The following is a 15,658-nucleotide window of genomic DNA, read 5'->3' as shown; positions in this document are numbered from 1 at the left end:
CAACAGTTTCCACTGAAGCCCTCATAAAGAATCCAAGCAGGAATGAAAATGGGGAGAAAAAGGTATCAATACACTATAGCAAATGTTACTTAACACTACATTTTCCCAATTCAGTGTTTCCATAGGTATTATTAATCCATAGAATCTTAGAACATATTTAACAACCTTCCTCACAGAGGGATCAACTCCAGTATTCCTGACAGATGGTTATTCAGGCTCAGCTTAAGCTGTTCTAATGATGCTGTTCTAATGATATAGTTACCTACTTCAAAAATCACCTCATTTATATCCTTGGAAAGCTATATTCTTAGATTGAGGCAAATTCTATCTTAGAAGCTTCCATCTAGTAGTATGGGATAGTTCTTTGGAATCACATAGACTCAAGCCTCTTTTTTAGCTGTGTGATGCTAAGCAAGTTAATTAACTTCTCTGGCCCTCAGTATCCTCATCAATAACCTCACTCAAGATTGGTATTACATAACATATGTAAGTTGCCTAACATAGCAACTAACATATCAGGCACTCAAATGGTAGCCATATTCTTCCTATTGTTCCTGGTTTGTTTTCTGAAATAACCAGTCTATTCCTCATTTCTAAGATTATTTACATTTTTGAAGTGACCTACTGTGTTCCCCTTCCTGAAACTTTTCATCTCAGTTCTTTAAACCATTCTTATGTGACAGCATCTAAATCAGCATTGTGCAACAGAACTTTCTATGATGATGGAAATGTTTTATGTCTGACTGACAATGTTAGCCACTAGCCATATGTGGCTGTTGAGCACCTGAAATGTGACTACTGTAATTGAATAACTGGATTTTTAATTTTAATTAATTTAAAATTTTACCACAGGCTAATGGCTACAGTACTGGACAGCACAGATCTAGACCAACATTTTCTTATGAAACAAGCCAATCTTACTGACCAAAATATTAAGTGCCATTCTAGATCATATTCACAGGCATCTTAACTATTCCTTCCAAATATAGTGAAATATCTGTTAAGTAATCTTAAGCTACTTAAGATTATATGAAAGGAGAATTTAGCCTGTCACCTAGAAAAGGCAGCTTCACAAGTGAAATAGGCTTTCAGTGTCTCTAAATAAATTAAGCAGTGCAGCAAAAGATTTAAAATTCAAGTGAAATTAAAAAAATACATTTTCAGTTTTTCAGAAACCAAAGATTGTTTGTTCTTTCAACAGGTACCTAAAATGTATTCCCTACCAAACTTATATAAAAAATGATCCCAATATGAGGCAAAAGAATGTATGTTTTACTGTGGATATTCTCTGGGTTATAGAATTATGGGTGATTTTTCTTTTTGTCTTGATTCCTTTCTGGATTTCCCTAGTTTTCTATAATGAATATGCTTTACTTTTACAACTAGGAAAAAAATATATAGTTTAAAAGGAAAAAAAATTACCTGTTCATTTTACAAGTTGGAATAGCAAGATAAAATGTATAATTTGGGGTCAGAGTTTTATCTGCATTGTCACTTTTATTTAAAGCCGAGTTCTACTTAGCACAGTGGAAAAAGCAATGAATTACAAGTAATTCCTGACTTAAAAATAAGACACCCAAATTACTAAATTAGACTCCTTAAAAATAGAGAATGGTGTAACCAACTTGGATAATTTAAAACCCACTAATGTAACTAAATTGATAATTTAGTATAAATTGTTTACTTATCCTTAAACATTCTCACAGTATTTAGTCCCTAGCATAATACCATCTATAAATGGATACAAGAGTTTACAATGGTTTCTCTAACCAAAAAGTATTTCTTTCTAACATCTGTCCTCTACCATGTATTTCCTAAATGATCTTTTCAATTAGTAGAAATGGGCAACGTAAGAAAAAAGCATGATATTTTAAATCCGTTGCTACCTACTTTATCAAAATTTTTAGTCAGGGGGCAGACAAGTGACGTGTGATTACTGTGATCTGCATTACAGTTTAAGGAAACAGTCATTTGTAGCTAAGACCTGAAGAACACTGCATCTGTCAGAACAAGTTTTTAACATTTCAGTTCAGTCACAATAAACCATTTAAATCTCTGTTTTACAACTTTGTATAGTTATTTGGCTTTTAAAAAGAGGGTTCATATTATATTATACTTAAATTAAGATATTAATATAATTTGTATACCCCCAACTATAGTACACCAAAAGCCAGAGGGGTCTAGGAAACTGACCTCAGTGGGTATATAGGAAAGACACAGAATTCAGAAGACTAAAGGAAGTTGGGCCACCAATAAAATTCAAATCTGTGCATATTAACAGAACTACACAAATATTCAAAACACTATTAGTGACTAGATTTATAAATTAAATTAACTGAAAACTGAGCAAAATATTTTCAAAAAAACTAGTAATTTTGGGTCAACAAAAGTACAAAAATTATTCAAGTCTATTGTGAACTGGTTTCTTTTTAAAAAGTGGGGAAAATAGCTGTAACTAAGAAATCTTGAATGTAGAAATTGGGGAAAGGTAAAAAAACTAAGAATAAAAACACTATTATCAGTAACCAAAGCAATGAAAAGGCAAGCTAGTGAGCAACTTTCTGTACCTATATCTTAAAAATCAATTTTTCTCTAATATTACAGGATTTATGTTCCTAATGATAATTTACTTCCTGAATAAAATTTAAATTACTTAGTTTAATTTTTCTGCACTTCAAAACTGAATGTAAATGACCATTTGCAGTCTAGGTGAGAGCTCAGTCTGGTATTATAGGACAACAGGGAGTGACTGGTAGAAAGAGTATTGAGGTATTCAGGTTCAGATATGTGAAAAATACTGTGCTGGCCAAACAAAACACTCTACAAGTTTCTAATGAAAGATGTCCCCTTTTTAATCCCTGGCTTAGACAGTAACTACCTGGTTTCTGAAGAATAAACAGCAGAGTAAAATATAAAAATATAAACATTTGGGAGGGTCTCAAAACTTTGTATTGATAGTGAGTCTGGGAAAATAAACACTTGAAAATATTTTACTACCTATTTGACTTTCAAGAGTCATTAGATTTTTTAGCTTAAAAACCTGACTAAATTAGTGAGACCTTAAACTATACGTTCAAAATGCTGAACTAGGTAGTCACACATTTTAAAAGATAATTACTTTTTTTTTTTCAGGTAGATAATAAAAATTTAATAGTAATATCATAAACAAACATAAAAATCAAGTATTTAGTTTTGGATGTTAGAAATAATATAATAAATTCAGCATAGTACTGATAGCGCTGCAAGAAAAGATAATTACTCATTATCAGTGAATTATCCACTGTGTTCTAACAAAGCAGTAGTTATGGTCACCAAATAGTGTTGATGCCTAATCTTTGATTGTGGAATTACGACTAGCTGTACTGTTTGTACTGTAGGAGCATCTATTAGTCACTTAAGTATAAGCCATTAGGAATGCTCTTTGCTGCCTGGCATCACAGGCACTGAATTCACTTAGATTATAAGAAACTGAGTGGATTTAATAAGTTTTGTATGATATCATACAATAACCAAACTGTATAGTTATGATGATCAATCATTCTGGAAAGAAAAGAAATAAGAACCTATCTCCTACCCCCTCCCACTTCTATCATCTGCATACTTCCGGAAAAAGAGTCAGATAATACGACTGACTCAGTCTAGACCAGGTGCAAGAATGTATTAACATAATCCAACAAAAATGAAATAAAACAATCCAGAGTTTTGAGTGTTTTTTTCACACTTGTAATAAACTGGAAAAATGTTTCAATTAAATAAAACAACCACATTCCACAAAAAAAGCCACTCCCATCATCCAGAATACTAAAGCCCTTACATAACACTACAGAAACTTTAACATAAAACAGTAGAAACTAGTATACCATTCATTAGAGACCTCAAAATATTCAAGTGTCAAGTACTCAGACAAAGCTCAAGCCAAAACTTCAGAATCCAGACATCCTGGTATTACCCTGAATTGCAATTAACTACCCAGACATTTCATCATAATCAATTTTTCCAAAGATATACAGATAAATCAATGCATCTATTTAAAGACTACTCTTTATAGTTAAGGACTTTACATTAACTTTTCTACTCCGAAACGTCTGTCTGTATTTCAGATTAGCTCTCGTGTTCCAGGAAACAAATACAAACTCATGATATGCCTTGTGATCACTGATGGCCTGTTTATGTAATTCTACTCCACTAAATGTAATTCCATAGAATGTACTCTTGATTATGTAAAGAATCTAACATTCCTTGATGAAATACTGTAATTCTCTTCTCCAACGGTTACAATTTTTAAAAGGTATGCAAAGAACTGAGTATCACTCCCATGAAAGACAAAAAAAAAAAATATAATTTTGTTCCAAAATTAACTTAGTCTCATGTATTTCTATTAAGTCTTTCAAGGATTCCAGAGAATCTTTTCATATCTCCATTTCTGGAAAGTGAAATCAGTATAGAAGTAATTTGGGAACTTGAAAATGGCATTCATTTTTTTCAGCAGATGCCAAATTTTTGACCGACATGGCTCCCACAATTACTTTGTTACCATCAGTCCAGTCAGTTAACAGGTTGTAGGAAAAGATTCGTTTTTGTAGACACTGCTAAGCTGTTTAAAGAGAAGAGAGAGAGATTAATTTAGTGATTATAAAATGCACAAATATTTAAAATATTTTGAACACTTTTTGTTGGATTATATCAGAGGTGTGACTACATCTTAACAAACGTGGACTTTTTAGTTAAGTCTGGTCAAGGAAGTGCAGAACAGTTAAGTCAATATGATAGAAATAGTAGGTCAATATGATGTGTTAGTTCAATTAATGTATGAAAACCTGTCACCATCAGAAGACAAATATTAAAAAGCTACATCTTTAATCTAGTTATGTATCATTGTGCCATAGAGGCAAAATTAGGAAAACAAAAAAAAAGGTTCCCCAACTACTAAATTGTTTTTATCCATTACAGTAAATAGAGCCAAACCTGAAAATTTCAAAACAAGCCATATTTCAGAAATCTCCTTTATCCAACTACTACTCATTCAGAACACAATTTTCTAAAAATAGTAAGACAACAGTTTCATATTAATCATAACTTTTTTAATTAGCAAGTAGTGAATAGGACACTTTTAAGGTATAGTTTACTACATACTGAAATAAACAGATCTGTTGTAAATTCAGAAACTCAAACGTTTACAGTAAAATGTGCTTACACATAAATATGACCAAATTTATTTAAAGCCCCTGTTAGAAAGATCCTAAATACATGCAATACCATGTAAAAACAAGACCATGAAGTTGATGTAAAAAATGACAAAATCACTAAGTCACCAAAAATTAGAAAAAAAAGAGAATGATATGGAAACTAAGAAGACAGTTAAAACATAAGGAACCTAACAAAGCAGCTTTAAAAATAGGCGATACTAATCTCCATTTTCAAAAGTTCTTAATCAAGTATTTCCAAAAACTGCCATTTATAAAATGACATTCTAAAAATCTACACTTGGAATTTCAAAGCATCCCAATTCAGAAAGCTCTGACTACTGTTTCTCCCCAGCCCCAAACTTCAAATAATGCAGGAAAAGCATTGACATTAGGAAGGAAATATTCCAAGGGAATGGTATAATTGTTAGAAAAACGCACTTACTGCTTCCAGAACCTTTTAAGACCCACAGTCAGCATTAACAACAATCATTTTTCCTATTGTCATCCATTATTTTCCAATGTCATGTTAGAGATGAATAAATTCTTTGAGCCCATAACTGAAAGATCAACAAACCTGGTTTTATTATGACACCGTATTTTTTCATTGGTACTGCACAAAATTATATACAAAGAAATATATACAAAATGTTCAAGTATTAATTAAATTTCAATTCAAGGCTTCTGTTTCAAAAAGCTACATTTAACATATTCCATAAAGATAGCACAAATTAGTCATTTCAAATAATTTTTCCAACTACTTTTGGTTTATATATATATATATATATATATATAATTCAGTAGGCACTAAAAATCCATGCAGCTGCATTGTGAGGGGCTTGCTCCTGCACTTAGGTATAAGCAGGTTCATCACTCCAGGTTGTGAGTTTGGCTACTACCCATTCATGCTCAAGTGCAGATGATTTTACAAAATACACTGTGATGCACTGGAAACCAGAGACCAAGTTAGGTCTCAAATCGTATTATCTAGCAACAAAACATTTACAGTTGTGCAAGAACAAGGATTCCATTTTCATAACCAAATAACAACAAAATAAAACATTTTATGTGTAAGATAACTTACATCTTTGGACTGCTGGAAAATACTTATTATGGACATTTTAAAATAAAAGACAGCAGAAGCCCTGATATTACCTCTTTTTCCTCATTTCTTATACTACCTTTTAAAATAAAGCAGGAAATGTGGCCAGCAGCTGGTCCCGTCTCTTCTGCCCCAACAGCTGTATCCACTTTAGCACAAAGAAAAACAAGGATGCTAAATACGTATATACTTTATCAAACAGTGATGTTTCACAAAGAATTTCTTAATGCCTGTTACACTGAAGGACACCGTAACTCAATTTATACAACTGGACAATAGATAATAGAGTACTTCAAGGGGAGAATATGTCCCATGTTTGGAAAAAGTGTCCATCGTGTCATTAAGTAGCCAGAACCACTCAATTTTTAAAATTATTTTTAAATAGAACAAATACCTTTGAAATATGGAGAATAAGATTCTTTGTGAAGCCTCACTTTACACGTTTTCATTCACATTTCACAACCTTCAATATCTAATCATACATAAATTTAACCTAAAATTTTAATACAACAAAAATAAAGGTGTTCAACAATTTATTCATACTCAGTGATAGGGTAATCACTGTGCTGGTCCTCAGAGAAACATTTCATTAACCATTCTTATTCCTCCTTCAATTAACTAACACAGGAATCTGATATGCATATTAATTTCCAATTTCTCTAATGGTGAGATATTACAATCTGTTAATCTGAATAGATTGTATTTCTAGATTTTCTACTGAAAACTAAAAGGCATTCTTGAATATTTAAGAGATTTTTGTCATCTCCAGCAAAACTATCACATTTGCGCATGCCCCAAATACTTATTGTCAACCTCTGAAAAGTTGCTCTAAAATTGGAATTCCAATTTGCACCTTGTACAACTCGGAACTTCCATTCAACTTCACCTGTGTCACTGTCTCCAAACTGTATCTCTATTAGCAGCTTTCAGTGTACAGTTGGAACCGATGTCATCCAAGGCCATGTCCACACTGGGGACAGAAGAGCTAGGTACACGCAAGTCTGAACAAGGGGACACATTAACAGCTATTTTAACCAGAAGAAGCATCTTAAATACATTATTGACCAGCACAAGTCTGTTTCCAGGGTGGACAGGGCCCAAATTAGATCTCCCTCCCACCTTCCAAAAAAGAAAAAAAAAAAAAAACCACACACACACAAATTGAGATGTTGCCCATTAAAGTAGACTAAGCAGCAGAGCATGAGCGTTACGTGAAGAGATGGATCCTTACCAGGTTGTGAGGCGGGAACGACTGTTCTGTAACCCCTACAACGGAGCCTGGCAGGAAGGAAATCACCTAAAAAAGAAACTGTCAGAGAGATTTAATAGTCACATGTTATCATTAGGAGTTGGTTACAGTGTCACATTCATGCTTTTAGCTAAACACTTAAAGATTCAATATTACTTTTTTTTCCTCCTCTGAAATGTGTCCAGTGAAGATGTCCCACTAAGGTGTTTTACATGGTGTAAGGGAGTTGAAAGGGGTAAACGCGGATAAAGAGCAGATTACTTGACCCTACATTTTAAGAGAAGACGACGCCTTCCGGGCGCACGCCGAGCAGAACTCCACCGACACCTTATCCTTGTCCACATGAAGACACACTCCTCCCGCCGAGTCGTCCTCTTCCAGCAGGTCCTGCTGCTGCTTTCCCACCGGCAGAGCGTAGTCATGGTCACCGGCGGGCGAGTCTCTGAAGAGCGAGGTGGTCAGCCGCAGTCCCACGCCGCTCAGCCGGCTCAGCAAGCGAGCCAGTCCGGTCTCGTTGGCTAAGACGGCCCGTAGGTAGCGACTCTCCTCCTGCAGTGCCTGGACGCGCTTGCCCAGCTCCCGATTCTCGGCCCGCAGCTCCTGGTTCTCGGCTGCCAGACCCCGGACTCGACTCTCCAGCCCCATCACGTACTCCTTCTTCTTCAGCCGATTAAGACGGGCAGCAGCCGCCGCCGCCTTCCGGGGACTCTTTGTCGCCGCCTGGTTGTTGTCGTTGCCGCTGCTGCCGCCGCCGCCTCCTGGGGACTTTCTCCGCCTCTTTTCACCGCTGCCACTGTCACTGCTGCTGCTGCAGCCTCCGATCCCGTTTAACAGCCTCTGCAGCAGGTCAGAAAAGCGCTGCATCTCGGCAGCCGCGGCCTCGTCGTCGTCGTCCCCTCTCCACAGGCCGCCGCTATCCGAGCCTCCGCCGGACGAAGAGAGAGGCCCGGGAGAGCTGAGCCCGGGCTCCAGGTGCCAGTCCGGTTGCCGGGGGTCCAGCAGATCCGCCAGTTCCAGCCCGGACAGAAAGTCCATGTCCTCCGTCTCCTCCCCGGGGACGCCGGCGATCGCCTCCTCCTCCATCTCCTCGGGCGAGGGCGCGCGCACGGCCACGCCGCCGCGGCTCCCCCTCCCGGCCTCCAACTCGGCCTCGTCGCCGCGCGGCTGCCTGCGGCCGGGAGATCCGGCCGCCGCCGTCTCTTCCTCCTCCGCCGCCGCTGCCGCCCGGGTCAAGTCCGGGGGCAGCGAGCAGGTCGCGGCCGGCGCCGGGCTCTCGCTGCGGGTGAGGGAATCGCTGCCCGAGGCCGCCAGCAGTTTGGTCAGGCTATGCCTCATGGGGCCCAGCAGCGGGCCCACGTAGGCCCCGGCCTCTCAGACCGGGCCTCGCGGGCCCCGAGGACCCCAGGCCCCAGCGCGGGTAGCCGGGGAGCTGGCCAGAACGAAATGAAGAGGAGGGTCCGAGTCGCCTCCCGCCCCTCTTGGCTGGTCGACCCCCCGCGCCGGGGCGGGGGGAGGGATGGGAGATCCGAGCGGCGAAGCCAAGAGATGACTCGGCCGCGCCACCCAGACAACGGCCTGGCCGGAAGTCGGTCGATCTCGCCCCAGCCCCTCCTATGGCGTTTCGCGCGCCACCAGGCGCTGGTATCGCGAGAGTTAGGAAGATCTGAAGTGGGAGTGATTCCAGGTCTCCAGTGATGTCATAGTAACAGCGGCAAAAATAACAACAAATCCCAGGTTTAATGAGTGGCCTACCCTCTCAGCTCTAACTTCTCAACTCTCTATTCTGGCTTCCACTTTTAGTGAAACCACTCTCGCTCAGAATTGATCTTTTAGATACCAAATTTATGAATAGTCTTAACGTTATCCTGGATTTCTCTGGGATATAAGACTAGCGATCAGATCCCGCTTAAAATTGCTCCTTTTCCCTTCCGTTATAATACAGTACCTTTTCATTCAAACACTTACAGAATACTAAAAGAAAAGAGAGGTAAATAAGTCATTGATACATAATTTAATATTTCCAAGTTTTCCTTATAAAAATTTCCGAACATACAGAATATGTGAAAGAATAGTACGGTATCCATTCTAATTCAACAATACTAGCCAATGCTCAGGCTCCACAATTCAACAATTAACATTTTGCCATATGTGCTTTATCTGTATATAAATGTTTGTAAAATATATATATATATTTTTTTTTTTTGCTGAATCATCCCAAAGTTACAGACAACACACACCACCCCAACATACTTCAGTATGCTTCTCTAAAAATAAGCACATTCTCTTTCATAATCATAATACTATTATCAGGCCTTGAGAAAATTAACAATCATTCGCTAATATCTATAACCCATGCTATATTCAAATTTCCTCAGCTTTCCTCAAAATAATCTTTCATAGGGAATATTGTCTTTTGAGCCAGGATCCAATCAAGTGTCACTTACTGCATTTGGTTATGTTTTTGTGGGTTTTCTCCCCCATTTCTCAAACTAGAGTAGTCCCTTTCACTTTTTAGTTTTCCTTAATATTGGCTTTTTGAAGAGACAAGGTCATTTGTGTTGAAAAATGCACCACATTCTGGATTTGTCTGTTTCCTCATGGTGTTATCTTGTTCCTCTAATCCCACGAGGTATTTGAAATTTGAACCACTTTACAAATACATTAGAATACAGTGAAACAAAACAATTCGAAGTTTTAAAAAGCAAGGCCAGTGAAAATATAGATGAAATAGGAAGATAAGGAGTTCCCAAAGGGAGAGAGGTTAGTATTGGAATAGGATGGACATAAAATATTACACAGTTACTCAAGTTGAGCTAACGATAGACTGAGCTTCCTGGCAGGCCAAACAACAGAGAGAAACAAACTTTCCTTTGTTTGCTCATGAGTAAAGTATATATGAATTCTTTGACTACTTTTCCAGTTCTTATCTTAAAAAAACTTCTCTATGGGATACTGAATAAAGTAGCAGATAGCCTCAACAATAGATATTGTCATAGGGCTGTTTCTTTAGAAAGCAAGTTCCGGGAAAGCTGGACACAGATTAGGTCCCAAATATCCAGAACAGTAGGTAAGTACAGCTTAGGCTTCAATAAATATTTGTTGAATGAGTGAATGAAGAAGGTCTCCAGTTTTGGCTGAAGGCATAACACTAAAACTCAGCTAAATGAAAACAATTATGCAAGAGGCAAATATAAGTATGTCCTATGGTATCTAGAAGAATAAATAAATAACCTCCATGTCGTGCTTGACTTTCCCATTAGGAAAAGTTTTGCTAAAGTAGAACAGTACACAGTTCAATGTGATCAGTGTGGCCTGTGTTGAGTTGCAGGTGTTTTGTGTGGCTGGTAATCCCATCAAACTGCATTTTCTCCTTAGGCAAAATTCAAGATCATGGACTGATTTATTACATTTTTTTCCTAGATTACAAGATTTTGATTTGACTATACATGGCTTAAGAGCCTCTGTGGTTGGATTAACAGAAAAGTTGAAAACTGAAAGAGAAGGAAGTTTTTACCAGGTAGCCTCAGAAAAAAAAGCAAGTGAAACAAGAGTAAACCTACCCAAAATAGCTCCCCCCCTCTTTGCCCTTTCTCCCTTTTCTTCTCCTCAGTCTTCTCGCTCTCTCCTTCACAGCTGTTTTTTCTTTTTCTTGTTATAATGGTCATTGCAAAAGATTCACATAATGCAGAAATGGATAGAAGGATATTACCCACACTCTACCCCAAAATAACTGTTATTAAAATTTTGGTGTATAATATAAAAAGTTTTTCTATGTACAGACACACCGATTTATTTTATTTCTTTGAACTCTACTGTTTTGGTATGCATATATTGTGTGCATTTTGCATGCAACTAAATATAGATCCACATACTAATATTTGATGACTGTCTAGAATTCCATTTCATGAACTTCCTAACTTTTATTCAACCAGTTCCTCATTGATAACACTTAGGTTGTGTTGAATTTTTCACTATTATAATCCACATGATAATGTTGTACAAACATCTTTGGTCACTTATCCTATAACTTCCTTAGCATAAATTCTTCAAAGTAGAATTTCTGGATACAATTTTTGTACATAGACCATTATTACCTACAGAAAGGTATCTCTCATTAATGGTATCTGACAGTATTTAGTTCCTACCCACTCAGTGACAGTGGATTCATTCTTTTTAAAATGTGTCAATGCAAAAATAAATAGTGGTGGGCCGGGCCCGTGGCTTAGCGGTTAAGTGCGTGTGCTCCGCTGCTGGCAGCCCGGGTTCGGATCCCTGGCACGCAGCGACGCACTGCTTCTCTGGCCATGCTGAGGCCGCGTTCCACATACAGCAACTAGAAGGATGTGCGGCTATGACATACAACTATCTACTGGGGCTTTGGGGGAAAAAATAAATAAAATAAACAAATAAATAAATAGTGGCATCTTTTTGTGTGAATTTGCATTGATTATTAGAAGTTTGAGTGTTTTTCACATGACCAATTGACTTCCAATGTGAATAGCCTTCTCACCTCTTGAGCCTGTTTTTCTTTGAAGTGGAAGAAAATGTTTGTCAAGGAAAATTTGTCTTTTTCCTTCTTGATTTATATGAACTCTTTGCATTATAAGGAAAACATACCTTTGTGTCATATATGTTCCAATATTTTCCCCTGTTGATCATTTATTGGGAGAGGGAAGGAGTGAAATTGCTTCTTTTGCTATAATTTTTAAATAGTCAATCTTCAAAATTTTCTTCATGGTTTCTGGCTCTGGTGTTAAGCCTAAAAAGAGTGTATTGGCCTAAATAATACTAATGTTGACCTATATGTTTTAGAACTTCTTTAACTACTTCTATTTATATTTTACTAAGAGTTTTTAACAACATGAGTGATTACTTATTTCAATTAGATCCAAATGGAATTTATTCTCTTATAAAATGTGACATATGAATATAATTTTTCAAAAACTTATCTGCCACAATGCAATTTATCGGACGATCCATACCTGCCCCACTGATTTCCTAACATGTATGCCATATATTAAATTCTTACGTATAGTTGGATCTATTTCTGGTCTTTTTCTTCTACTTTGTTGATCAGTCTAACCATTCTGGAAGCAAAATCACTCCATTTTTATTGCAATTTTATAATATATTTTAATATCTCATAGGACAAGTCCTTCTTTGTTAGTCTTACTTTATCAGAATTTTCTACCTATATTTAAATATTTATTCTTCCAGATAACTTTATAAAAATTTTCCAAGTTCAAAACAAAGCTGGAGTTTTCATGGAAATTGCATTAAACTTATTAATTTATTTTTCCCAGTTATTTTATGCATTTTTTGCTACTGGACTAGATTATTTCTTCTTTATATTTTCTAAATGACTTTTGCTGCTACATAGGAAAACTGTTGATCTTTTTTGTTAATTTTTAACTGATTACCCCACTGCACTTTCTTACTAGTTTTTATTTTCAGCTTATTCATTGAGATTTTCCTGGTAGACAATTATATCACCTTATAATATATGATGACAATTTTGCCTCCTTCTCTGCAATTCTTATTTCACTATCTTGACTAATAATGAAATAGCACTTCCAGATTGATGTTAAATAATACCCTTGATAGCCAACTTGCTTGTCTTATTCCTGACTTTAACAGAAATGCCTCTAGTGTCTAGCTGTTGATTTGAGATGGGTATTTTTATTAGATTAAGCTCAACTGCAGGGAACAGAAACCAATTTAGCTATTTAAAGCATAAAAAGATGTAAGACAGAGAATATGTGCTTACAAAGTCATTGGAAGGATTGGAGGAGTGGACATTAGGCTGGGTGATCAAGAATGCTTCTCAGTGCAACATGGCCAAACAGGCCTCGTAGGGAGCTGCTATCTCTGCCCCAAATGGGAAAGTGGTAAAATAGAAAGCTGGAATGTTGGCTTCAAGAGCACTGCTGCTGCCCAAACTCTCAACCCCATGTATTAATTATCTATTGCTGCCTCATAAGTTACCCAAAACCTTAAAACAACAATAAATATTTGCTTACTGTTGTGGCTTAAAATGACAATAAAAATTTATTATCTCTCAAAGTTTCTGTTGGTCAGAAATTTTAAGTGCCTTGGCAATGCAGTCTGGCTCTGGAATTCTCATGGAATTAAGTCAGATTTTGGCTGGGGCTGCAGTTATCTGAAGGCTTGACTGGGGCTACAGGATCCACTTCCAAGGTGGCTGACAGGTTAGTCCTGGGGGAAGCCTCTATTCCCCACTCCATGTGGGCCTCTCCATAGGCTGTGTGAATGTCTATACTGGCTTCCCCCATTGGCTGGCTTCCCCCAGAATGAATGATCCAAGAGGCCAAGGAAGCAGCAGCAATGTCTTTTATGACCTAGCCTCAGAAGTCACATACGATCACTTCTATAGTATTCTATCAGTCACACCAGTCAGACCTTACTCACTGTGAAAGGGGACTACACAAGATGTGAATACTAGGAGACAAGAATCGTTAGGTGCTATCTTGGGGGCTGGCTACCATATCCCATAAAACTAGTCAATGAATATTGGGATGCTGTTGCAGAAAAACCCGATGTCTCCAAGAATGTGCTTGGCAGCAACAACAGCCAAAGCAGAGGGAGTGGGCCCCTGCCTCGTTTGCATCTTCCAAATATAACTGCAGAAGAGTCTGGCAAATATAGTTTGCTTTTGTGTTTCTTTTGTTTTAGGTTTTCCATTTCTGCAATACTGGAAAGCACATTAAAAGAAGGATTGAATAGATGATGAGTACCAACCTATCAAATCCTCCACAAAGACTATGACTTTATGGTACTTCAACACCAATATATACATTTATTGAATTTTCTATAGCAGAGAGCTGGAGCCAAGATGGTAGGGAATGCAGCTGAATCAGGGTTGGTGTTTTACTGAGTGGATACAGCAGAATGATAAGAGTGCTACAGAGGCCAGAGTGCTCATTTTAACGTAGTTTGCCTGTTCGCTCACGATGTATAATCTGTAGAGGGTAGGAAGTTAAGACCATGAGGGGATCTTATGCCTGGGTGAAAACTGAAGACTCAAGGGATTGACAGTATCTAGGGTACTGTAGGATTATGTTTATGAGCACTACATATTTGCATGGATTATGTGCAATTCCCAGTAGTGCTAGCTGTATTTCTGTTCCTTTATCCTCCTCTCAAGAATATATTCCTGAATGCAAATGAATGAGAGTTATACTGTTGTGGACTATTTTGGAATCTGATTCATTTTATGTTAAAATGACAAACATTTGTAACCAACTAAGATAGTAACAGGTTACTGGTATGCCTTCCAACTAATCCAGCCCCACAGTTGCTGCCACTAAAGTTGAGAATTGCTGCTTTGGTAGAGGAAGGGACAGCAGAAGAAGGTTGGGTGTTAGAAATTCGGAAGGGTAGGAGCAGAGCTTTTCATGTTCTGATAGGAAGAACTCCACTTCTCAAGTGGAAGTTGTCTCATTTCTCCCCCCCAGGCACTGCAGAGCCAGAACTTGGCTGAGCTGCTCTTGCTTCCCATTGCCAATTCCAAATCATTTCTCTTCCTCCCTCCTTCAGAAACCTCAGCCCTTTTTTAATTTTAATTTTTTAAACACTGAAAATTTGCAATCATACACAGAAGTAGAGAAGAGTATACTGAATCCCTCTATACTCCTCATCTAGATTTAAGAATTATCAAGATTTTGCCACACTTCCTTCATCCCCCTGCCTTCTTTTGCTGAAGTATTTTAAAGTAAAAATCTTAGACATCATGTCATTTTATCCCTACAGATGTCAGCATACATTTTTAACTATAAGGTCATTTTTTCCTGTAACCACAATGTCGTGATTGCAACTAGTAACGTTATCATTCAAACCCAGTCAATATTTAGTTGTCTCAAAAATTTCTATCTGCAGTTGGCTTGATTGAATCGGGAACCAAATAATTCTATACATTCCATTTGGTTGTTATGTCTCTGAAATCTCTTTTAATCTAAGATAGCGTCCCTCTGCCCCTTTTCCCCAATGCCATTTGATTTTCTGAAGAAATGAGGTCAGTTGTCATATTGAATGTCCCGTATTCTAGATTTCTCTGTTTGCTTCCTTGTGGTGCCATTTTACTTTTCCCATTAGCCCTATATTTCC

The 15,658-nt window shown here is 37.6% G+C and overlaps 1 protein-coding gene across 8 annotated transcripts; it reads right to left on the bottom strand.

Annotated features, from left to right (window-relative positions):
* Positions 1-3,639: 3,639 nt before the first annotated feature.
* Positions 3,640-9,097, bottom strand: CREBZF (CREB/ATF bZIP transcription factor). 8 transcript variants are annotated; one of them, XM_058545481.1, is made up of 4 exons: positions 7,806-9,097; positions 7,517-7,594; positions 6,365-6,433; positions 5,067-5,743 (listed from the first exon to the last, which is right to left on the bottom strand). In XM_058545481.1, the coding sequence occupies exons 1-2, from the start codon at positions 8,867-8,869 to the stop codon at positions 7,579-7,581; spliced, it is 1,080 nt and encodes a 359-aa protein (XP_058401464.1). In that variant the 5' UTR covers positions 8,870-9,097; the 3' UTR covers positions 5,067-5,743; positions 6,365-6,433; positions 7,517-7,578. The 8 variants fall into 8 exon arrangements, with proteins under 8 accessions (XP_058401457.1, XP_058401463.1, XP_058401464.1 ...); XM_058545474.1 differs by adding an exon at positions 3,640-4,594 and having other exon boundaries at positions 5,629-7,594; XM_058545480.1 differs by lacking the exon at positions 5,067-5,743 and adding an exon at positions 3,640-4,594 and having other exon boundaries at positions 6,365-7,594.
* Positions 9,098-15,658: the final 6,561 nt, after the last annotated feature.

This window comes from Diceros bicornis, chromosome 7 (assembly GCF_020826845.1).
Source record: "Diceros bicornis minor isolate mBicDic1 chromosome 7, mDicBic1.mat.cur, whole genome shotgun sequence".
In the NCBI taxonomy this organism is placed as follows: domain Eukaryota; kingdom Metazoa; phylum Chordata; class Mammalia; order Perissodactyla; family Rhinocerotidae; genus Diceros; species Diceros bicornis.
Note: the sequence above shows the minus strand (reverse complement) of the source record. Positions and strands in the feature narration are given on the sequence as shown.

What these genes read in the sequence shown, in the direction of transcription:
- CREBZF (XM_058545474.1), bottom strand. Translation starts at nt 8,869, where the DNA reads ATGAGGCATAGCCTGACCAAACTGCTGGCGGCCTCGGGCAGCGATTCC.